Source organism: Ceratotherium simum, chromosome 13, assembly GCF_057802395.1.
Source record: "Ceratotherium simum simum isolate JZ-2026a chromosome 13, ASM5780239v1, whole genome shotgun sequence".
Taxonomy (NCBI): Eukaryota; Metazoa; Chordata; class Mammalia; order Perissodactyla; family Rhinocerotidae; genus Ceratotherium; species Ceratotherium simum.
Window position 1 is genome coordinate 16,554,046 of NC_141912.1, and position 25,135 is coordinate 16,579,180.

Here is a 25,135-nt window from a genome sequence, read left to right on the forward strand (position 1 = left end):
TACATCACGTCCAGCTATCAAGAAGAAATTACAAAGCATACAAAAAGACAAAAAACACACTTTGAAGAGACAAGAGCAAGCATCAGAATCAGACGTGTCAGAGATGTTAAGATTATCAAAATGGGAATTTAAAACAACTATGATTAATATGCTAAGGGCAATAATGGATAATGTAGACAGCATGCAAGAACAAATGGGCAATGTAAGCAGAGAGATGGAAATCCTAAGAAAGAACAAAAAGAAATGCTAGAGATAAAAAGCACTGTAACAGAAATGAAAAATGCCTTTGATGGGCTTGTTAGTAAAATGGACACGGCTGAGGAAAGACTCTCTGAGCTACAGGGTATATCAATAGAATCTTCAAAAACCAAAAATCAAAGAAAACAGAGACTTAAAAAAAACAGAACAGAATATCCAAGGACTGTGGGACAACTACAGAAGGTGTAATATACACATAATGGAAATACCAGAAGAAGAAAGAGAGAAAGGAACAGAGGAAATGTTTGAAACAATAATAATTGAGAATTTCCCCCAAATTAATGTCAGACATCCAACCACAGATCCAGGAAGCTCAGAGAACACCAAGCAGGATAAGTGCCAAAAAACCCCACTACACTTCAGCATATCATTTTCAAATTATAGAAAATCAAAGATAAAGAAAAAATCCTGAAAGAAGCCAGAGGAAAAGAAACCTTATCTATAGAGAAACAAAGATAAGAATTACATCCAGCTTCTCCTCAGAAACCGTGCAAGCAAGAAGAGAGTGGAGTGAAATATTTAACGTGTTAAAAGGAAAATACTACAAACCTAGAATTCTGTACCTTTCAAAATTATCCCTCAAAGGTTAAGGAGAAATACTTTTTCAGGCAAACAAAAATTGAAGGAATTTGTTGCCAGTAGACCTGCCTTGCAATAAATGTTAAAACAAGCTCTTTAGAGAGAGGGAATATAATATAGGTCAGAAGCTTGGATCTATGTAAAAAAAGGAAGAGTATGGAAGGAGAAGTAAGTGAAGGTAAATAAAAACTTTTATTTTTCTTATTCTTAATTTATCTATCAGATAACAATTTGTTTAAAATAATAATAGCAACAATGTATTCAGTTATGTATGCTTATGTGTATATATATATTTATGCTTGTGAAATCAATGACAGCAATGATACAAGGGACAGGAGGAAAGAATTAAGATTATTTTGGTGTTATAAGGTATTCACACTACTGTGAAACAGTAGTGTTATTTGAAGTGGACTTGATTTAGTTGTAAATGTATATTACAAACTCTTGGGTAACCACTTAAAAAAGTAAAAAAGGAATATAATTGATATGCTAAGAAAGGAGAGAAAATGGAGTCACATAAAGTGCTCAATTAAAACCACAAAAGGCGGAAGAGGGGAAGACGAATAACAAGGGCAACAAACAGAAAACAGTAATGAATATGGTAGATATTAATCCAACTATGTATATATTTGAATGTCAGTGGTCTAAATACACCAATTAAAAGATAGAGATTATCAGAGTGGATCAAAAAACGTGACCCAACTGTATGCTGTCTACAAGAAACCCATTTTATATATAAAGATGCATATAGATAAAAAGTATGTGGATGCAGAAAAATATACCATGCTAACACTAATCAAAAGAAAGCAACAGCAGCTATATTAATTTCAGACAGAACAAAGTTCCAAGTAAGGAAAGCTATCAGGGATTAAGAAGGGCATTGCATAACGATAAAGGGGGCAATTCTCTAAGAAGACATAACAATTCTTAACATATATGCACCTAACAACAGAGCATCAGACTGATAGAACTGCAAGAGAAATAGATGAATCCACTATCATAGTTGGAGGCTTTAACACTCCTCTCTCAGAAATGGACAGATCCAGCAGGCAGAAAATCAGTAAGGATGTAGCTGAACTCAATAACACCATCAATCAACTGGGTATAATGGACATCTATAGACTACTTTATCCAACAACAGCAGAATACACATTTTTCTCAAGCTCACATGGAACATTCACCAAGATGGATCCCATTCTGGGACATACAACACACCTAAACAAATTTAAAAGAATAGAAATCATGCAATATGTGCTCTCAGACCACATTGGAATTAAACTAGAAATCAATAACAGAAGCATAACTGGAAAATCCGAAAATACATGGAAATTAAACAACACACTTGTAAATGATACATGGGTCAAAGAGGAAAACTAAAGAGAGATTTAAAAATATTTTGAACTGAATGAAAACGTAAGATCAAATTTTGGGGATGCAGTGAAAGCAGTGCTTAGAGGGAAATTTATAGCATTGAATGAATATATTAGAAAAGAAGAAAGATCTAAAATCAATAATCTAAGTTTCCACTTTAGGGAACTAGAAAAAGAAAAGAAATAATAAGAATTAGAGCAAAAATCAATGGTATTGAAAAACAGGACATCAGTAGAGAAAATCAATGAAACTGAAAGCAGGTGCTTTGAAAAGATCAATAAAATCGATAAGGCTCTAGCTATGCTAAATAAGAAAAAAAGAGCCAGGACACAAATTACCAATATCCAAAAAGGATAATAAAGGAATACTGTAAACAACTCTTTGCCCACAAATTTTATAACCTAGATGAAATAGACTACTTACTTGAAAGACACATCTGCCAAAACTCACACAAGAAGAAATCAACAACCTGAATAGGCCTATATCTATTAAAGAAATTGAATCAATAATTAATAACATTTCAACAATAGAAAGTACCAGGCCCAGATGGGTTCACTGGTGAATTCTACCAAACGTTTAAGTAAGAAATTATACCAATTGTCTACAATCTCTTTCAGAGAATGGAAGCAGAAGGAATACTTCCTAACTCATTCTATGAGGCCAACATTACGCTAATACCAAAGTAAGACAAAGACATTATAAGAAAAGAAAACTACAGACCAATATCTCTCATGAACATAGATGCAAAAATCCTCAACAAAATATTAGCAAATTGAATCAAAAAAAGTATAAAAAGAATTATACACGGTGACCAAGTGGGATTTATTCCAGGTATTCAAGGCTGGTTTAACATTCAAAAATCAATTAATGTATTGTATCACATCAGCAGACTGAAATCTGATCCTGTCAGTCATATGATCATATCAATAGGTGCAGAAGAAGCATTTGACAAAATCCAACACCTATTTATGATGAAAAACTCTCAGTAAACTAGGACTAGAGGGGAACTTTCTCAACTTGATGAAGACTATCTATAAGGAACCTATAGCTAACATCATACTTCATGGTGAGAAACTCAAAGCTTTCCCACTAAATCAGGTACAAGGCAAGGATGTCCCCTCTCAGCACTCCTTTTCAACATCATACTGGAAGTCCTTGCTAATGCAGTAAGGTAAGAAAAGGAAATAAAAGTTATACAGATTGGGAAGGAAGACATAAAACTGCCTTTGGTTGCAGATAACATGATCATCTATGTAGAAAATCTAAAAGACGAAAGAACTCCTGGGGCTAATAAGTGATTATAGCAAGCAGCATCAGTATCACCGAAGAATTTATTAGAAATGTAAATTCTTGGGCCACCCAAACCTGCTGAATCTGAAACCCTGGCGGTAGGACTCAACACTCTGTTTTAAGAAACCCTCCAGGTGACTATAATGCACACTCAAGTTTGAGAAATAAGCCTTCTGCCTGGTTCTTAATATGTCAACACAGATGGCTTTCATAATCTGACTTATAGGGTCAGTGCTTATGTTCATGTCTACAAAATTAGGCATGTTTCTTCAGTCTTGTTTTAAGCAAAATCGAGAAGTGGGTGAAATTTGTCTTTGGCGTCCTAGCGTCTTTGTTTGTCAGCCCATTTTCCTGTCTCGCTTTCATCTATCAGATGCCTTTTTACCTCTTCATTGCCTGAAACTCAGGGGACTTCTTCTTTAGGGTAGAATAGAGGCCCCTAAAGAATAAAATCTAAAAATATGATATCTCTAATTATGAAATATAGGGCATTGGCAGACTGACTGGGGGGTACGTGGGGAAAGCATTAACAGCGACTTTCCCAGGGCCCACAAATTGCACTCGATGAGCAGATGTCCATCTCGCTGTCCTTAGAGGAAGAGGAGCCCCTTCCTTCCGCTGTCTGATTCTCAAGAAGAGGGCTGATGTAGTTTCAGAAGATCTGGAAATGCCTGCAGCACAGGCACTCTGACGGGATGCTTTTTGCATCTCCTCCAAGTCTCGCCTGTGCCCTTTCCCCTAGTTGTGCCTGTTCATTTTGCCGTCCACATGGTACTTTGCAGCCTGTAGCTTTCCCAGTGAAACAATGCAAAGCTTTGATGAGTATTCAGAGATCAATTGGGCTTCCCCAGGGAGCCAGCTCTCCCCCGAGGGGATTAAATGGAAATAAGTCATATTTAGCTGGTGTCTGCTTGCTTTAAACTGATTACTGAAATTCATTCTCCGAATCTGTCCCCTAGGACCACAGAACAAGACAGTCCACCAACCTGTCTGTCCAAGAGCTGCAGCTGCCTGAGTGACAGTTGATAGAGTTCAAACAAAAGAAAATGCACAGCTTTGACTCTTACCCGAACTGTCCCTTTCCTCTCTGCACACACGTGCTCGCAGGCAGATAGACGCGCATGTTTACCCACAAAGGTCACTGAGGCTCTCTGAGCCCTGTACATGTGTGATGGACAAACTCAGCAAAAACCCTCAATTATTTGTCGTTACTGAAAATCCCTCCGTTTGGCTTTTTCTTTCACCGTGTTTTGAACTGCCTGACTGAGCCAAATTCTCCCTTTCAAGTTGTCAGAACTCAGCGGGTTTAGCAAAATTGCTCCTAAATAGGATGCTGTCTGGTTGAGGGGACTCACGGAACTTTCCAGAAGTAAGAAGCAGGTGGATCAGAATATCTGAAATGTGGAATGAAAACCCTTTGAAACATGGACTGATGAGGTTAAAAATGAGTGCGGTTTAGAGTTTGCTAATTATGCCAGAGTTCCAGGGAGCTGGAAGAAGTGCACAGCTGAATCCTTGGAAAGATTTGTCTGCATAAGCAAAGTGAAAGGGAGAGTTGAAGCAGATATCTGGGTATTCAGCTCTTCTCCACTCCAACCTCCACCCCTGTTGTTGAGTGAAAGGCCATTTGGGGGAAGAGACTAATTAATGAAATTGGCCATCTTTGCTAATCAGACCCAGAAAATTGTTCTATTAGCAACAGGCTAAATGTTGTAACCAGGGAAAGTAAAAAAGGCTAATGATAGTGTTCGTCTTGGGATAACTACAAAAATATTGTTAATGCCACCTTTGAGCTGCAGTTTTAACTACAGAAGTCAGCTGAATTACTGTTCCCACAGCAACTACAATTCAGTCAACTCTGCAAGGCTCGTCATAGATGAGGATGCTTCCTCTATATTATCGTTGCTGGGAGAAGTGCAGTTATTTTATGTATATCCAAGCTGTAGAAAGTTATGTTTCATAGTCTTGTTTTTGGAAATGTCATCATGAGAGACTGACAAAATTTCTTCTGAACCATTGAAAATACACATTTTGATACATGGATAAACATTCATGCAGCCTAGAGCTTCACATTCATAGGGTCATAATGGCCTCCAGGACCATAAAATTTGAACATCCTCTGTCTTCCCTAAGGAATATCCAAAATTTGAGGTTTTGGGCAATATAATCCCAGCAATCAGGCTACTGGACAAAGAGAAGAGGAGATGGTATACACCAAAATGGAAAATATACCCTCATTTAAACATTCATGAGACTTAGTCTGTTATATTGATGATAATTGAATTTGTGATTTTAAATGTAAATGGTCTACAAATCTTGGTTTGATTTCAAGCATTTTCTTCTCAGTAGGAAAAAAAAAGTCCTTGGATGATAAATAATGAGAACAGTTAGAAACAAGATTAAGGTGCTCATTTCAGTAAATATTTTGGAAAATTCATCAGATACCAAAATGTGATAAAGAAGTGGAATGACAAAAACTAGTCATTTCCCAGTTAGTTAACACATTTACCCTTCTAGCCCGGAAAATTGTTTGATATTGGCACTGGGATGAAATTAACCTAATCCTGTTGTTGCTGTTCTAGTTATCTGTTTCTGAAAATGTATTAAGCTGGTTCTTACCTGTCTATCAGAGAAATCAGTCATTATCCAAGATGGCAGAGAGAGAGAAACTGCCCCAAAATAGATGTGACGATAACAAGGAGGAGATGAAAGATGAAATCAATAAGTGTAAAAGAATATATAAAAGAATAAAAGTTTATGACCGAATAAAACTGAATCAGAATTTTTCCCTCTGCAGAAATGAGCCAAAAAAAAAGGTAAAAAAAAAATTTTTCGCTGATAGTAACTAAACTAAAAAGCCATAACCTAAAGCAATACATTTCAGTAACTGAAGGCTGAGCAGCTTTCGGTTCCTAACTCTGCCCCGATTCCCCACCCCCTTAAAGATCTACCTTAAAAGAAATGAAATTAGGAGAGGAAAATATGAAACAGGACAAGGAAACCATGACGCTGCTTCCATCTGTGAATGTAAAGGCCCCACGTCTGTGTTCTGAATGGAGAAATGATCTAAAATCTGAGGGGACCCTCCATCAGAATGGTCTGTGTTCCAAGTAGGTGGAGTGAATTCTGGTTTAGGACATTTAACATATTCCCAGAAGAATGAGCAGCACCCAAATTCTCAAATAAAGACTAGACGTCACCTCAGCTGAGTTCTTCCTTTCCATATCCTCCGGTGCCATCAGCTTTTAGAAGAGTGGATAGAACACAAAGCAATTAGCCCTCAGACTGTTGCTTGGAAGGGAAAATTAACTGATCTCCAATATGGTGGCAAAAGGCTCAAGGAATCACCCACATGGCGGCTACAAATAGTGTGTGAGAAAGGAAAATAGCCTGGAAAAGGAAAGACACAGACTAGCCCTCAAAGAAAGTAAAACTTAAGGAACAGAAACATGTTCTTCACAATGGCTTAATAAAAATATAACTTATACTCTTAAAACTTAGAGTATAAATGTATTTTTTAAATAACTTAAAGCAAAGCGATAAAGCAATAAGCTAAAACAAAAATTTCATAAGAATGAAGTGAAAAGGGAAATTGAAAGTCTAACAAATCAAGAACAAAAACAACATTAATGCAGAAATGATACATAAAGGGAAACATTAATGTATATGAGACTGTTGAAAATCTGTTTACTAACAATAAAGTATTTATATAATCACAGTAAATACAGATGAAAGACAAGGAAATTAAAGGCAGAGAAGGAATCTAAAAGATATGAAGACATTCAAATATTATACAATCTGAGCCAACCCGGATGGCCTAGTGGTTAAGTTGGGTATGTTCTGCTTGGGCGGCCTGGGTTCAGTTCCCGGGCATGGAACCACACCACTTGTCTGTCAGCAGCCATGCTATGGTGGTGGTTCATACAGAAGAACCAGAAGAACATACAACTATACACAACTATGTACTGGGGCTTTGGGGGAAGGAAAGGAAGAAAAAAAATGGAGGAAGATTGGCAACAGATATTAGCTTAGAGTGAATCTTCCCCTGCAAAAAAAAAAAAAAATATATATATATATATATATATATTCTATAATCTGAGGATAATAATTGGAGTCTCTGAATAGAGATTCTAACAAATGGAACAGAAGATAATTGAAAGATATAATAGAAGAAAATTTGCCAGAACTGAATAAAGGACCAAATCTATTCCAGGAAATGTGATATAGAATGCTCAAAACTTAAACATGTCTTAGTTAAACTATTAAACTCCAAGGATAAAGAAATAATTCTTCAGGTGTCAAACCAGAAAAAGTCAATTTCCTACAAGGGAGAAAAAAATCAAGCTAGCTTCAGATTTCTCCCTTGCCACATTTAGTGCCGTGTTATTTGAAAATGGAGAGAGAGACCCAAGGATGTTATATGAGCCAAGATGTTGTTAAAATATAAAGACGACAGGGAGACATGCTTAAACCTGAAGAACTAAAGCAACTTTGAGACTTTTTTGAAGAAAATACTTGATAACGAGAGTCTAGCCAATAAAAAAATATCGAAATAACTCAGAAACGAAGAAGTCATGGTAAAATGACTGGTGAGAACCACTAGGTATGTTTAAATGTAGAACTAATCCTAAACAACTATGGGAATTAATATTACAGGGAGAATCTGAATACTATCAATTGAGAAAAATAATAACTAAAAAATATGGAAGATAGAGGACCAGAGATAGAAAGAAGGGAGAGAGTACTTATCTTTCCCAGCAAGGAGTCGATCAATATTGTCTAAAATAATATCATGTAGTTTAAAAAGCAAACACATAATTATTTCAGTCTCTTAATATTTTGTAATCTTTTTGTTTTTACTTTAGAATGATCATTTGAGACATAATAATTATACTGCAGAAACTTTTATTTGAAGTTTATCATTTTTTTCTCTTTCACTGCTACTGTTCAGTCATAATTATTTATACTTTTTATTTTTAAAAATAGCACCTAGGGTATGATCCCATTTTATAAAAGTGTCTCTGTGCATATATCTTTAAGAGGTGGCTGCAATAATGTTCATCTGATGTTCATAATGATTATTTCTGGGTTGTAAAGCATTTTTATAAACTTTCATCTTTGTAACTTTTGGCATTTAAACCATTATTCTAAATCATTATGCTTTGTCTTATGAAAACAACTGTGTAAATTTTCTTAAAAACTAGGAAAAAAATGCCAAAAATGACTAACTGTGTGTGATATGAATATTTGGAATTATTTTCTTCTTGGTACTCTTCTGTAACTTTTTAAATTAAAAAAATTAAAGAATTCGTTAATTAGTTAAGAGTGGGTAAAAGGTGAGGATAAGAGAATATGATACCATGTGTTTTAAGACATTCCCACCTGTACAACTCCTTTTTGGGAGGTTGAGTCCAAGTGGCACTGAAATCTCTTCCGGATCCATCTTAAGGAATAGTTGTAGAAGCCACTGGCTCTCAGCGAGCATATCTTTATTAAGGGACAATTCTCTTTCCACCAGAAGGTATGAAACAGATTTGAGCACACCATGAAAGAGGACAGGAGAGATACCCTTTGAAAAAAATTGCACTTTAGGGCTCAAACATTTTTTAACAGAGATATTGAGATATAATTCACATATCATAACATTTACTCTTTTAAAGTGTACAATTCAATGGTTTTTAGTATATTCACCAAGTTGTGAAACCATCACCACTGTCTAATTCCAGAACATTTTCATCACCCCCAAAAGAAACCTTGGACCCATTAGCAGTCACTCCCCATTCCACCCTCCCCCCAGCCCCTGGAAACCACTAATCTTTCTGTCTCTATAGATGTGCTTATTCTGGACATTTCATATCAATGGAATCATACCAATGTGGCCTTTTTGACTGGTTTCATTCACTCAGCATAATGTTTTCAAGGTTCACCCATGTGGTAGCATGCATCAGCACTTCATTTCTTTTTAATACTGAATAATATTCCATTGTATGGATATATCACATTTTGTTTATCCATTCATCAGCTAATGGACATTCTGGTTGTTTCCTTATCTCGGCTATTGTGAATAATGCTGCTGTGAATGAATTTATAAGTTTTTGTATGGACATACGTTTTCATTTTTCTTGGGTCTATACCTAGAGGTGGAATTGCTGGTGGTGGTAACTCTTTGTTTAGGAGCTCAAACATTTAAATTTCCCTCTTCCTTTTTGTTCCCAGGCAGAAATGGTGCATAGCGCTTTCCAGGCCCAGCGGGCTTTCCTTCTGATGGCCTCTCGGTATCAACAACCCCAAGAGGTAAGAGGGTATACTGAGAAATGGGCTTTCTAGGCAATGGGCGATGTAAGAGAGAAAACAAGGAAGCAACAGAACCAGTTACTGTGATAGACATCCCAAACGTGAGATTTTAGCACATGTGGGTTCTGTCTCAAATCCAGACCATGGCATGGAATGTTTCTTCTGTCTTCGTAATCTTATTATGGCCAAATTCATACTGTAACAATTGATATCACCAGTTTAAAAGGTCAATTTGTTTATGTCATCTGTAGCCTTTTCTTTCTACTAGTCTCACAACTGTTTTATAATCAAGTAAGTGTTTACTACTAATTTTCAGTTCATATTTTGTGCTGCTTTGTTATCAAAAACTGTTCACATCTATCATCGTCTATAAATTCTGTGCGTGAATTTGATTAGCTCCTATTTCCTAAATATCATAGATGGGCTAAGGCAGTGCTTCTCAAATGTACTGTGTATGCATCATTTTGGGAGCTTCAATGCAGTTTCTGATTCATTGGCCCTGGAATATGGCCCGAGATCTGCTTTTTTAACAAACTCATGCCCATGCTGATAATTCTCATTCTCAAAACACCAAAATTGGAGAGAATCTTTCTGAATCTGTAAGTACTTAGGCATATTCCACCTCTCCTTTCACTGCCACCATGAATATGGATTAACTTTTCTTGGGTTTAAGATATTTAGAGATTTTGATGCTAAGTGCAGTGATATTACCAATATGATGATTTTAACAACTTTTAACCTACCATAGCATTGACATATAAGGCCCAAAATAAACTTCAAAATATAAAGGAATCAAAATGAAAATAATAGATGTTAAGAGCAAAGTGGTGGTTGGCAGGGGTCCTTCTCATTTCCCAGGCCACTGTCAATTTCTCACTCTCTAAACCCAGACCCCAGGCCCAGCAGCCCAGACCACTGACATTGTGTCATGCAAATAACTCCATTTCTTCTATCAATGGTTCATAATAACAACGTTTTAACGGTGCTAATTGTGTAATGAATGAAATTATTCATTAAAAAGTAGATCTATGACCAGCATACCTTGTTAAATAAGAAAAAAATAAGAATTGTTCTTTTGACTAAATATTCTGCGTCTGAAGTCTGGTAGCAACCGTATAAATATAAAAGATAATTAAATATTCATTATAACACAATAGTTTAAATTTAGTAGCTCACTTTGAATTCTGAAACAAACTCCTGAAGTTGAAAAAGTTGAGCTGAGAATCCCAGGAAACTAGGACTTTCACCTTCAGGGGATGGAGCTCTGCTCCACAAAGGGCCAAGAGCTGAGATCCCAGACCCTTCCTGGAACAGTGGTTCCCAGCCCTGCCTGTGCAGCGGAATCACCCAGAAAATTTCTTAAAATACCGGTGCCTGGGACTCACTCCAGGAGGTTCTGGTTTAATTGGTCTGAGGAGTGGTCTTGGCCTTGAGAGTTTTACAGGCTCATCAGGTGATTCTAACTTGCAGCCAGAGCTGCCACCCCCGACCCTGGATGCATCACTTTGCTCGTGTGAAATGAGGAGTTAGCACACAGCCTAGGCAGGCACCTCTGTAGAGATGGAAATATTCTGTGTCCACTGTGAATGCATTTTCCTCCTTGGCCTTCTCAATTCTGCTTTTTTTCCCTTTGCAAAAGAGAACAGTGAAACTAGGAAATCACAATATGATACATACTAGATACAGCCTTAAGTCTGGCTTTTCTGTGGTTAAAGTGGGAGGAGAGGTGACTTCAGTGCATCATTGAGAGTCTCAGATGGAGAGAAGAATCATGACTTTCCTGGCTGGTGCCCCACTCAATCCCTTCTTTGAGCACAGAGCAAGAGGCCTCTCCATTGGCCTTGCACATGAAAGTCACTCGCTAAATATGAGATGAAGAAGGGAACGGGTGAACAAATGAACAAAGGCACTGGAACAATAGCGTCCCAAAATGAGCCATGGTCAGGGGTCGTGTGTGGCTTAGCATGTGGCTGTGCAGATTCTTGGGTATAGTATCTGTGGTTCCCCCTTTCTCTACTGCATTCTTGATAAAAGGGAGAGGAACGGATCTGTCTCAGGGGACTCGTACCCAGGAAGGGCATGTGCTGGAAATGTTCCCCTGTAGCATTCAGCACAGTGCTCCAAGAGTAATAAGGCCCAGCAGGATCAGGGAGGCAAAATGCAAAGCAATTTTTGATGTCTACCTCCCTTTCTGTCCCCTCCATCTTTGCCCAGAGCACCTAGTACTTCCACTCAATAGGTAAGCAGAGTTGAGAGGTCACCCCCACAGTGATGAAAATAGTTCATGGCAAGGCCTTGATTTTCCTGGTGTACATTCTGGAAGATACATCATAAAGATTATCATAGAGCCGGTCGTATTTTCTCATAGGAACAATGTTATTACTGTCCACATCCTCCTCTCTTCTTTCAGGAGAATTTTAACTCCTGTAATTTCAATTCTCATTGATATATGGCAGTGGCTCACACACTTTAGTGTGTAGAGAAACACCTGCAGGGCTGTTAAGACACAGATTGCTGGGTCCCACTTACAGAGTTTCCAACTCAAGAGGTGCTGGTTGAGGCCCAAGAATCTGCATTTCTAAAAAGTTTCCAAGTGATGGTGATACTGCTGGTCCAAGGACCAACCACACTTCAAGAACCTGTGCTGTATGGATTGCTCTGGCAGTTATACCTCCAGCTCAAATTTATTTCAGGTGCTTCTGACTTTCATTTCCAGCTGCCTTTAGGCCAGTGCTCCTCAAACTCTAATCTTCATTTGAATCATCTGGAGATCTTGTTAAAGTGCAGCATCCCGAGTCAGTAGGTCTGGGGTAGGGCCCAAGAGTCTGTAGCTCTAACAAGCTCCCAGGTGCTGTTGATGCTGCGGGTCTGTTGCTACACCTTGAGCAGCAAGACTTTAGGCATCATCACCTGAAATCCCTACAAGCACAAAATCCCTTAGTAGTCAAATATAAAACTCGTGTTCTTTGCTCCTAACATTTCTATATCAAAGCAGGCTGTGTTACGCCGCAGTAACAAACATCTCCAAAGTCTTAGTGACATTACCGCAGTTTATTTCTTGCTTTACTACATGCCTATTACAAGGTGGCTTACCTTCTAGTGGATGAGTTATTAAATAATTACTCATATAATTATTTACTTAAAATAATTACTCAAACAATTATTTACTTAGAGTTGTAATAGGGATTTGAGAGAAAAGGGTAGAGAATGAATCTTTACAGGAGTTTCAGGTGTTGGGAAGGGAAGATATTTTAAGGCAGAGAACCTTCTAGGGAGTGCTTGCAGTCCCGTTGATGAAGGTCACTACTTATGCTGCAGAAGCATAAGGCAAGGCCAAACCAACATTAGTGGTCACTTGTGGCCTGAGGATTGTATAAGCTAGATGCCCAAGACTGGGAGTGAGCACCCTGGCCAGCTGGAAGCTAGCAACCTCCTAGAACACAGAAGAAGAGCGCTGATAAAAATACTGAAACCCACAACAATGCAAACATGCAACTAATGTCAGCAAATATTTATCAAGCGCTCACTGTGGACCAGGCTCTGTAAAAACACCTATGTGATGGGCAGGGCTTGGGGACAGGCATGTATGGAATATTAGATGGGAAGGGACCTTAGAAATCATCTCTTGCAGCACTCTTAATGTAAAGGTGAGCCAGGAGAGGTTCAGAGGCAAGGTAACTGGTTTGCTCATTAGTGCCAGTGCTGATGAACTGCCCCCGGCTAGCTCTGATCCTCGGAAATCTCAGCTAACACGCTTCACCACTGCACAGCTGCCTCCAGTGCTCTACGCTGTGTCTTTAAGCCAGAGCACCAGCCTTCAAGGAGATTAAGTTTAGTAGGGGGTCACCATCAAAAAATTAATGTATTTTATATTTTCCGATTATAAGCAAACTGGCAATCACGCAAGGTAAACCATCAGCGCTACCGAAATTCAGTGAAATAGGGATCTTGTAGACAAAGGTGATCGGGAAAGGCATCGTAGAGGAAATAAAATGACAATACAAGAGCAATAATACAACTGCTTCTTAATAATATTAATATTACAGTAATATTAATAAAGTGGTGGATTTATTTAGCACAAATACAAAAAAACTTTCCTGGGTTAGATATGTTTGGGAAAATTCCATACTCTATTCAGTGAAGAAATGTGTTAAACATTAAACCCACATTTTCCCAAACTTATTTGACCATGGAGGCTTTTTGTAGAAGGACATCTATTTCATGTAGTGCAGAAGGCTGGTGCACCAGTTTGCAAAATGCAGACGTGCGTTTCTTTTAAGTTGTTCTAAATGCTTGATGGTCGTTGCTTTAGGTGCGTTCTAACTATTAGCAGGGATTCTGTGGTAGGCAGAATTCGAAGATGGACCCCAGGATTCCCACTGCCTAATGTACACACCCAGTATGATCCGCTCCCCTTGAGTGGAGGCGTGACCTGTGAATTATGGGATATCACTCGTTTGATTAGGTTTATGAGCAGGGCATGGGATAGTCGCTCCAGTAATTAAGTTATGTCATATATGACTGTCTTAGTGGCTGGAGAGAGATTCTCCTGCTGGCGTTGAAGACGTAAGCTACCCCATTGTGAGAGGGCAGCCTCTGGAAGCTGAGAGAGTGCCCCTGCCAACAGCCAGCAATAAAGCAGGCGTCTCAGTCCTACATCTGCAAGGAACCAAATTCTGCCAACGGCTACATGAGCCTCGAAGGGGACCCTAAGCTCCAGGTGGAAATATAGCCCTGCAGACACCTTGATTTCAGCCCTGTGAAACCCTGAGTGGAGAGCATAGCATTGCCTTGCCCAGATTTCTGACTTACAGAAACTCTGAGATGATAAATGGATATTGTCTTAAGCCACTAAGTTGCTAGAAATTTATGCAGCGATAGAAAACTAATACAGATTGCCTTGATTCCCTTCTCCTTGCCAGACTCTAAAACAGTTAATTGGGTTTTTTAATAAGGCCATGAGCCACAAACCAAAATATCAAGCCACCTTGCCATTTGTTTTCTCTTCCCTGCCACCCAGTTCCTTTCCCCTCCCCACCACCGCATCTGTCCTGGGAGGAGCAGGATAAGAGGTTCATCTACAGCCCTTATTGACAATGATGACATCCAATTTCAAATTTCCTTGCTAATTTTGGACTAAGAAACATGTTTCTTATATTCTCTAATAGAAGGGCTTTCAAATTTTTCAACCATGACCCATAGAAAAAAATATATTTTCTTTCACCATCCAGTTTCACAAAACAACAGTTATCCTTACCATATGCACTGCATTCTGATATTTTTCTTCTAGTCCATTCTATTGCTCTGTTCTTTTCTTCTTCTTTTCTTAATACTGATCATTATCCACTGAATCAATTTCATGATATACTAATGGGTCATCATACCTTGCACTTTGAAAGCACCCTTCTCGTTGATATGGAATATGACAACAAACGCTCATGACATAGAACAATGCTCATGACATAGAACAAGTTATAAAACATGTGCAGAACATCTCATGCTTTTCTTCTCTCCCCTTGTTGTAATTTATAAAAATAATCTTGGGGCAAAAATATGGCCTAGTTCTTTCAGTATCGTTGTTTAGGAATTTTAGTGGTAATTTATCAAGCCCATCTTTTCCCAGTTGATGGAAGGATTCTCACATGGAAAATGGCCAAGAAGTCCCTACTCTTTAAGTGCAAAATTTTTCAAGGGACCCTGGCACACTCAACTGTTCATTTACTTTTACAACAGGTGAGTGTAGAGAAAATATGTTATTTCTAATTCACAAGCATGCAAAATGAAATTCACTGACACATTAATGACCTGGCCACAGAATCTAGACCTGGGCCCGTTCCTTTACTCACCATCCAAAGTCCTTTTTGTAGACACTAAACATAATAAGAGCCACACCGCACAGTCATTTATAGGAGTTATATGTCAAATAAAACTGTAGAAAGTGATTAGTTGAATAGGGAGAGGTGAAACAAGTGGTTTTGGCATTGAGACATCTCACATCACCTGGGAGAGATGTGAAACATGATCTTTAATCATCTCCACCTTGGGTGACCCCAAAACTCTGGCCTGAGCTGAACATGTAACCTCCTCTAGACCAGTGCCTCTGAAGCCCTGGATGGACACCACCTCCAAGGAAGGCTATCACCAGGGGGTTCCCCGGAGGTCTCACTGCTAGGCCCCAGCACCTCTAGCCCTGGGTAAGTTTCAGGCAGATGGGAAGCACCACTGCGGTGAAGATCTGCACCTGTTGTGCCATCACTACAGCAGGCGTTCTCCTTCCCTCCCACACACACTTTCCATATTTTCTCCAACATTCCTTATGCTGCTAAGACTTGACAATGAACTGGTGTGCGTGTGTGTGTGTGTGTGTGTGTGTGTGTGTGTTTGCATGGAATTAATGTGTATCGGTACACAGAGAAAAACATTAACCCTAACTTTCCAACTTCGGGGAAGATGCTTTATGGTCATTGACTGCCCTGTGGATTTTATTCTATTGAAAAGACTAGAAAGTCTGAGTTTTTTATTCCTCCAGAAGTGAGAGAGAGAGTTTCTTCTACCTTCCCTCTCCTTTTCTGTCTTTATTTGGACTTGCACTTAAAAAGGAAACAGTGCCTTCCTGTGCATAGAGCAGGAATCTAAAACTGATTCTTTGTCCTTCCATTGTTTATACAGTCTGAAAAATTTGAAAGGAAAGGAAGATGAGAGACTCTTTCTGGCCATTCTTTCATCTCTGAGTGAATATGCGTGTCCCAGCACAGCTCTGCTCAGAGCACCCAATGGATTTTCCAATGCATGCAGCAGTAATCTAATTTGTTAATAATTTGTGAAACTAAGCAGAAAAGCCCAGTGGCAGTCACCTTAGGACTTTAGCTAATTACTTGGCGCATTGGTAGATCCGGATTACTAGTGGGCATAAATATGTTTGAGATTTTTATAAAACATTAATTTGTGAGGGTGATCAAGAGTAGAAACTTTGGTCTTGGGTCTACCTGGATTTGAATCTCAGATCTTCTACTGATTAATTCTGTTAATCTAGATGCAAGAAAAACCAATTCGTCTGTGTCTCCTAAATGTGAGAACCTTCTATCTTTTGCTGGGTGACTACTGGCAAATTAATCTGGTAAAGTCTGCAATACATTTCCACTGAGCCATAATAACCAAACCAGCTTGTGAAGTGACCCACTTGGGGGAAAGAAACTAAACTCTCACAAGCCCACATTTCCTTATCTTTAAAATGGGGATAATAGTTCCTGCCTCACAGGAACTATTGTTCCCAGGTTCCTATGTGAGGAGTGAATGACAAACAGCATGCAAGGGTCAGTGACTGGGTAGAAGACTTCAGCATTAGTCAGGGTAGTCCAACTGCTTTAGGAAAAAGTCCCCAAATCTCAAAGGCTTAACATAGTGGACATTTTTTTCTTGCTCACGTAAGGACTGCTCTGGTGTTTTTGGTTGACAGTCTTTTATACCATCATCAAGGACCCAGGCTTCTTTCATCTTGTGGCCTTTATCTCCTCTAGGTCCTCAGCCATTGAATTGGGAAGGAGAATGCAGGATCATTCCTGGGCAGGTCCTATGGGCCACGCCTGGAAGTGGCGTGTATCACCTCCACCTTCATTCAGTCTTATGGCGATTCCTAGCAGCAAGGGAGCTGAGGAATTTAATCAGCCCGTATGCCTGAAATGAAGTCATAGATTTGGTGAGCATCTAGCTAGTCTGCCGAAGTGGGTAACTTGGTTTGGCTAAAATGAGGTCTATCTCCGTGGAAATATATTGCCTTTCTAAACACTCATGTGAGTTTTTCAGGGTCATCCCCCATTAGCCTTCCAGAGAAAGACCAGAAAACTTTCAAATCTAACAGTTGAATTTGTTTTTATTGCACTTGGGTATATGTAGAGAAACATAGGTATAGATATATGTATGCAAATATCTCAAAGTTTCTTTTAATTAGGGTGAGTTTATCCTTTTTGCCTCTGTAATGTTTTACCATAACTATTGAAGGTGTCAAACTATTGTCCAATATTTTTAAATGTCAAACAAAATAGTCATGTGACTTTGATCTCAGAGCGTGCCTTGGGTAAACTAGGTGGTCCTGGTGGCAGGTCTGGAAATTGTAAAGGAAAACAAATGAACAAAGCCAAACTCCCAAGTGTTCCTTAAGATCATGCCCGGAAAATGTCACCACATTGCTCAATCCGGGCTGCTGAATCTTCTTGAAAGATTTGGCCATGATTAGTGCTGCTGAGTTCTGTTGTTAGGAGGCATATGACAGATAATGTAATGCAATAAAGTAATTCTGGCCCTAATGTAAAATGAAATGCCTACTTTAAAATATTGCTATAAAGACTTTTTTCTTAATACAAAGGCATCATGAAAATATTCTGTTGAGTAACTGCTATTAATTATATGTGCTGAGCCAGTATTTTTAACGCATTTTTAAATAGAGAATTCTACATTTATCTTGAAAATAGAAAAAAAAAACTACAAGAGAAATAAAAGGTAAAATGTTTTCATCCTGTGTATCATACTCAGTTATGTTTTCGTTAATAGAGGTATTTCCCAGTGGTCTGGGTTGACAGAATTTCAGGAAGGAATAGCACTTTAGAATCTAACCAGTAGCTCACTTTGTGGCCTTTACCAAATTAACTCTATATTCTCGGTTCATAGATATGCATGTTTCTGCTCCTACTCATAGTGCTAAATGGGTTGGTTCTCTGCAGTAGCTATTCAAAGGCACCCAAAGGCAACAGATGCTTTAATTTCTAGAGAAGAGTACATGCTTAAGCCCAACTCATATATCTGCTCAAACACAATCTATGAAGAGCAGGTGAAAACTGAGTGCTTACTGATAACACAGGATCGCTTTTTTGTAACCGGCAGCTTTCTGAGTAGCACTTCCTGTTGTAGGTGGAGAAGTGAGGCAAAAAGAAGCCTTTGCTTTTCATATGAGTCTTCCCATGGTGGAAAAATTACCTTAGTAATTACACCCTGGCTAGTATGTGAAGGCTGGATATCGACCTGGTTAAGGAAGAATAAAGCTCCAGGGAGGGAAGGAGAGGAAGAGGTTTGTGTGATACCATCATGGTCTGCTTCAGTTGACAGCCTGAAGCTACCCAGTCAGGGCTGAATCCCAACAGGAAAGCTAATGGTTAGTTTATCAGGATGCAGAGAGGAGGATAATCAGAAAGGAGAGTAATTCTGTCATTCTTCAGCCCAGACTGTTTGCTTTAGCAACATAAAGCTGTGAATGAGCCTGTGAGCTATGCCCATGGGTTAGTAGCTTTATAGGTATTTAGAAACCCAGGACTATGGAGGCAGAAAGGATTTGCTAAGATCCTGTCCTGTTGGACATCACTCATGGTGACTTTTTTTTTAATCTGATAAGGCCCATTAGCTCATCTCTCTTTGTGTAAGACGTGAATTAGATAATGAATGGTTGCCCAAAGGAAGTGAGGTGGTTATCACACCCAGGGGATTTGGAGGATTATCTGGGGGGTAAAGGTTAATAAAGAAGGATAATATCCTTTGTTTTATCAACTATTTCATACCAGGTTTGTTACAATTCCAGACTGCCTTGATGGCAAATTCTGCCTAAAGGCTAGAACTGTGTATATGGCTAGGGAATTTTTCATTCTCCATTTAGTCGAATGTTAAGATCACTTTGTATTTTTAAGAAAATAATTATCAACTATTTATCATTCTCTACTGTGAAGCTAAATGTTTGCTTCCTAGCCACCATAAATCTGATATAAAAAAAATTGGAAGGCTTGCAAGTTTTTCTCTCATGGCCTGAATCAAAAATTAATTTTAAAAGAAGTCATTGAGTCATTCAACAAATCTTCTTAAAAGCCAAACGTATTTTGGCTTTCAGATTTGCTACTTGTTCATCATTTCAGCAGCTTTAACTTGGGTCCTTTTTACAGGACATAACTTCTATCATCTGTACAAAGCTGTATATGCGAAAATAGCAGACGAGGAGAAGGTAATTCCAGCTGGCATTCCAGGCTGGATCCGCCGTCATAAATTACTAAGCAGAGGGCATGGTCTGTTACTTTTTATGGTCATGTTCTATATTTGTATGTGCTGGGGGACGAATCACATGACAAAACCATCATTTGATCTTAGTGTTTATGTGCGCCAACTAGAAAGGGCTAGATTTAAGCTTCACTCTGCAGGACTTAATTTGTATATTTAGCCCTTACTTGAAAATGCAGACACTTCCCTAAGTACTAAAATTACAAATAATCCAGAAAAAATTTTACATAATTGTTTTAGGAGAAGACAAGCTACTGTATATACTAATTGAAATGTACTGTGCCTTCTGGAAATTTTAAAACATAAGTTTTTAACATGAACAAGTCAACATTGCCAGAATAATAAAGACTCCAATTCACCATTATACACCTTCTAGCTCCTCTCCTAATTTGAGCATGAGAGCATCTTACTGATGGCAGTTTGTTTTAAAGGAGATACGTTTCCCAACCTCTTTGAGAGAAGAAAATACACACAGCTTTTTTTCTTGTTTTCCACATTGCTTCCCTCAGTATGGCTTAATATTTAAGTTTCTAGTGGCAAACACCTAGAGAATGTACTTCTTCTTTGATGATTACTTCTTTTCATAAACTAAACAGAAAGAAAAATGTTGTTGTCAGGTTTTGGGGGATTAGCTGCTGTGAGGACTAGCGTTTCCATATCTGGAATCGCTTATTAGATAAATTTGCTTCAAATCTTTGGTAGGCCCTGTTCACCTTACATCCTCCAGCCCTCTTTAATTTCTTCAACTCCATTAATTTATTTCTTGGGCCTTTTTTTTTTTTTACCAAACGTTTACCGGATGCCTACTATACAGCTATCATAGCATTTGGCACTTCGACATCTGTTATTATCTTGTTTGTATGAGAACATATTTTGGAAAAATAGGGTCTAAGTGATGTTATTTGTCATGATTTATATATTCCTGTGCTTTGCACTTATCTTAGCTGTTACCACCTCATGCCTCCAACACGACCACCATTTGAACTTGATTACCCACTCTCCTCTGTTAAGGAATATATTCACTATGCCTTCTGATGGTCTCTGTATAGCTTTGAACTTCCTCAGCATCTATATAGTAGTTTCTGTCAAAGCAAAAGTAACTTGTTTATGTGTTATTTTAGAAACATTCACTGGTTTTTTTTGTATGTATTTTCCATCCCTTCAACGAGATTCTAAAAGCTTCGAGGATCTTTATAGTTGATGTGTCTTGGCTTTTATGATGTTTTGTGGTCTTAACTATATTTTATTTGATATCAAGTTTGATAAGAAGAGAGACTTGGGCTCCTGATCACTCTTGGTTTGTTAGAGGAATAAAAGCTGGGTTAATGGATTACTGTGGCGCAGGAAGGGAACCGAGTGAAATGGCATCTTTATTTGGTGATACCGTTATCTTTTACCAAAAAAAAAAAAGAACTCAATATTTAGAGGTATACTTGGTATGGACTGAGATATCAGTTGAGGGTATAACTGGTAAAATGTGAGTCATGGATCAGCCACATAGAATTAGCCTTGAAAAAGTATTCCTTATGGGAATTTGGAAAAGGGAAGCTCAGAGGAAGAGCAAGTGATATGGTGTTAGTAAGGTATTTCATTTCAAAGATTCCATTTCTCTTATGCACGCTTTTATAACATGAGTGCCTTTGAGGCTACCACAGAACGGTTCACTTCTGGATGTGTGGAGCTAATGACGAGAATTGGTCACAGCCAGATTGGGGTGACAGATGTAGTTCAAGCATTCAATGATTATAGAATATAGGTTCTGGGAAGAGTATGCTGATTAAATTCACATGGGCTGTGGAGATCCAGCTGGCCTGATATTTAAATGCTGTTCAAAAATGTACCAACCAAATGGGTTCTTCCCTGTGCAGAGTTTTCATGTAAATTGTGAAAAACAGTACTTTCTTGAGGCTGTGAAATTGTTAGAACCTCAGAAACTGCAGTGCAGAAGAACTTCAGGCTCTAATCCCATCTCTGTCCAGATGGATTCTCTATATAAAATAATGGGCAGCACATCACACAAATTGGATTTAAATGATTCAAACAGCAGGAATCCCATCGTTTTCTTTGGCTAAATATCCTATAGTTGGATGTGTACAGGATTCCTCTCAGAAAGTCATAAATTGGATTATATTTTCCCATAGGAACAAGAATATAATTTGAAATTTCATATTTTACCAACTTGACAGCAAATAAAGCACAGACAGGGCAAACTATACTTCATAAAAACTAAGATGGAACTCAAACATTATAATTATTTAAAATGGGAAAATTTGGCTCCACGTCCTGTAAAGTGGTTATAAATATCCTGTTCACTTTAATTATGAGTCCTTAATGAATTCTAACTACATATATGGCTCATAAAAAGTCTATATCATAACTTACCTATCTGAAACTGATGAGGGCTATAGTAAATATTCATCCGTAATGATTTTACTTGACTTTTTAAAATTCGAAGAGTCTTTTTGTAGAAACGCACTGGATGATCCATGTCTTTAAAATACTTTTTGTGGAAAGTGAGAATACTTGCCTTTTCTTTTCCTCTCTTGACAGCATTTCTCTGACCTGAGCAGACATTGAGAATCATTCTGTGATTCTCTAATACTGTACTTGAGATTGAATTATCCTTTTCAAAAATCGTAACCAAAGAATCCCGGCATTCAGAGACCGGACCAAGGAGCGTGTTTGGGAGGGTTCTGTTGGCCCTGGTCTTCTCGGTCAGCTTTTCTTTGCTCTTCCCTTTCCCAGGACTTACAGGGGAGAAAGAATCAGAGAAGAGCAGTGAGAGGAATGTGAAGAAAAAGAGTAGAGAAGGAAAATCGTAACCCTAGGGTTTATCAGTTAGACGGGAGGAAGGGAGTTGTGAGCCGAGCGTGTGGCTATGCAGCTTGGAGCTTTGTAGCACGTCAATTCTCTGAACCACTTTGCTCTTATTTTCTTCTTTGTGTCTTTGTCCATCATTTGTAGCCCCCAAGACGGGAAAGTAAAGTGTAGGTGTTAGTAAGAAAGCAGTAATGAGGGAGTGAAGCTACCTGTGCTGCTAGAACACGTCATCAGACCATTTTAATTTCCTTTGACTTGTTTTTACATCTTTATTTTGAGTCAGGTTACCTTAACTTAGTTGTTTTCTCTATATTGATTGATTCTTGATGCTCTTATGTTGTTCCTGGCAACCAATCAATTTGACTGTTGACTTAGGTAGTGAGTAATCACTTAAATGACTACCAGTAAGTACGAGGAAGGGACTAATATAATAGGATGTGATTATTCAGTACTTCTGAGCAATGAATGCCCAGCTCTTGTCCAGTGCCCATAGTAGGTGCTTAACAAGAGAAAGAATGAATAAACCATCTAAAACCAACCAGACCCCAGATATCCAGGATGATTACTGATCATCCAAGATCACTTATTAAATGAGTCTTTGGGAACCTCCTCTTGTCTGTGTTGGTGGAAACAAATAGTACATGGAGAGGCAACCCCGATGACTTTTTACAGTAATTGAATCTCAGGGTGTCTGGAAGAGGATCATCTCTCCATGCTTATGGCATGCATGTGCTCTAGCAAAAAGGAGATTCACACTCAACAAGACCATCATGAAATGCCTTAGCATAACTATCTCCTGGCAATGGATTGGTCATGAAAAAATATTGTTATTCCCATGTTAGATAAGGAAGAAAGTACAGAAAGATCACTTGTCTGGTATCCCTCAATAAGAGCAAAAAAGTTGACAGCCAGGGTTTTCCAATTCTGAGCCTGTATGCATCACCTCAATCTCTCTTTTATTTGGCTTCTTTGTTCCTTTTTTTTCTTTAAATGCTAATTAAATTTTGTTCTTTCTACCTGAACGTCAAGATAACTGGCTTATAAAATTTCCCAAATGAATGTCGTCACAAATTTCACCAGTGAGCTGTTTATCACTCTGAAATGCTCTGTGTGGTTTTAATCTTCTTTGGTTTTTCTAAGTGGAACGTTTATGTTACTATTGATGGGACCTGGAGATAGATTTGTCTCGCTTAAAAAGAGTACTTTTGCTGAAATTTTCTATGACCTGCCCATTTTCTTGACTCTTCAAAGAGGATTACCATTTTGCCCCTGATTTTTTTGTTTTGTTAAAAAAAAGTGAATTTAAGAAATTCTAAAGGAAATATGTAATGAACATTATGCTCTAATGGGTTATATTATTTCACATTCTCCTCAGTTCTGTGTCAGAGTACTTTTTTGCTCTTTGAATGTAACATAATTAAATATTCACATTTTCTCATATCAACATAATCCATATGTCTGTAATTTAATAGACATACAGTATTCAATAATTATATACAGCATGATTTGATTAAGCATTCTCCTATGTTTGAGTCACTTTTGGTTAGTCATAAATTCTTATAATCCATATGTTAATTCTTTATTCTCTACTAAATTTTAGCCCATACATATAAAACATAATTTTTTTTATAACGAAGAATGAGTAGAGAAGACCCTCAAACAAGTCAGCCTTTATAAAAAGCAAACACCACCCAATGTCCTCAGCCGAGCTTGGGGAGAAATCAGGAATAGTTAGGGTGAAAATAGATTCAAAGGGTGAGGTTCTAAAAGAAATTTAAGGCTACAGGAGTTGGGTCTTGGCTTTGCCTCTTTTACTGACATTATTTATAAGAAAAAAAATTTAATCATATGATATTGCTTAAATGGAATTCAGTTGATATTTTTTTCTAATACTGTTTAAGAATATTATAGGTATATGTTTATTAAATGTGACTTTGTTTCCCTTACGTGTGAAATTTTGGGAAGAGATCTGTGTTTATGGAAAAGAAAATATTTTTAATTCTGTCATTTATAATATATCTGTTAGTTTTTCCTTAATTATTTCAATTTTCAGTTTTGTCTCTATTCTTTATTCTTTATTATTTCTTCAGACATGTCTTGAACAGAGTTCATTAGGCAATGACTAATTTTATTTCTTCTTGCATTTGTCCCACTTTTCTTATATTTTTTTTATGTTGCTTACTATTTTAAACAGTAACACTTGCTATTTTAGATAGGTTGTGTCTGTTGCAATCCTATAGTGACCGCTCATTGCTTTTTATTCAGAATTCTTTTTTTAATCTGATAACGTTATAAGTATCCTTATGGATGCTTTGACCTCCTTCTAATTTATCTGGAACCTTATCTAATCAATCATTCCCTTCTTTCTCTCCCTACTGACTCCTTCTGTTTAGTCTACAAAGGAAATTAAGTTTCTCTATCCTTTAAAACAAAAAACAGCTTCCTTGACCCCCCACACCATCTCTTTTCTTCCCTTCACTGCCAAACTTCT

At 38.0% G+C, this 25,135-nt stretch overlaps 1 protein-coding gene across 2 annotated transcripts in view; it reads left to right on the forward strand.

The window, feature by feature from the left end:
- The window catches only part of CAP2 (cyclase associated actin cytoskeleton regulatory protein 2), a 149,795-nt gene that overhangs the window by 65,062 nt on the left and 59,598 nt on the right, over positions 1–25,135 (forward strand). For both annotated transcript variants that reach the window (XM_087438056.1, XM_004432097.3), the window contains exon 4: positions 9,715–9,792. In XM_087438056.1, the coding sequence (XP_087294182.1) occupies positions 9,715–9,792 (78 nt within the window). The remainder of the gene's footprint in view (positions 1–9,714; positions 9,793–25,135) is intronic.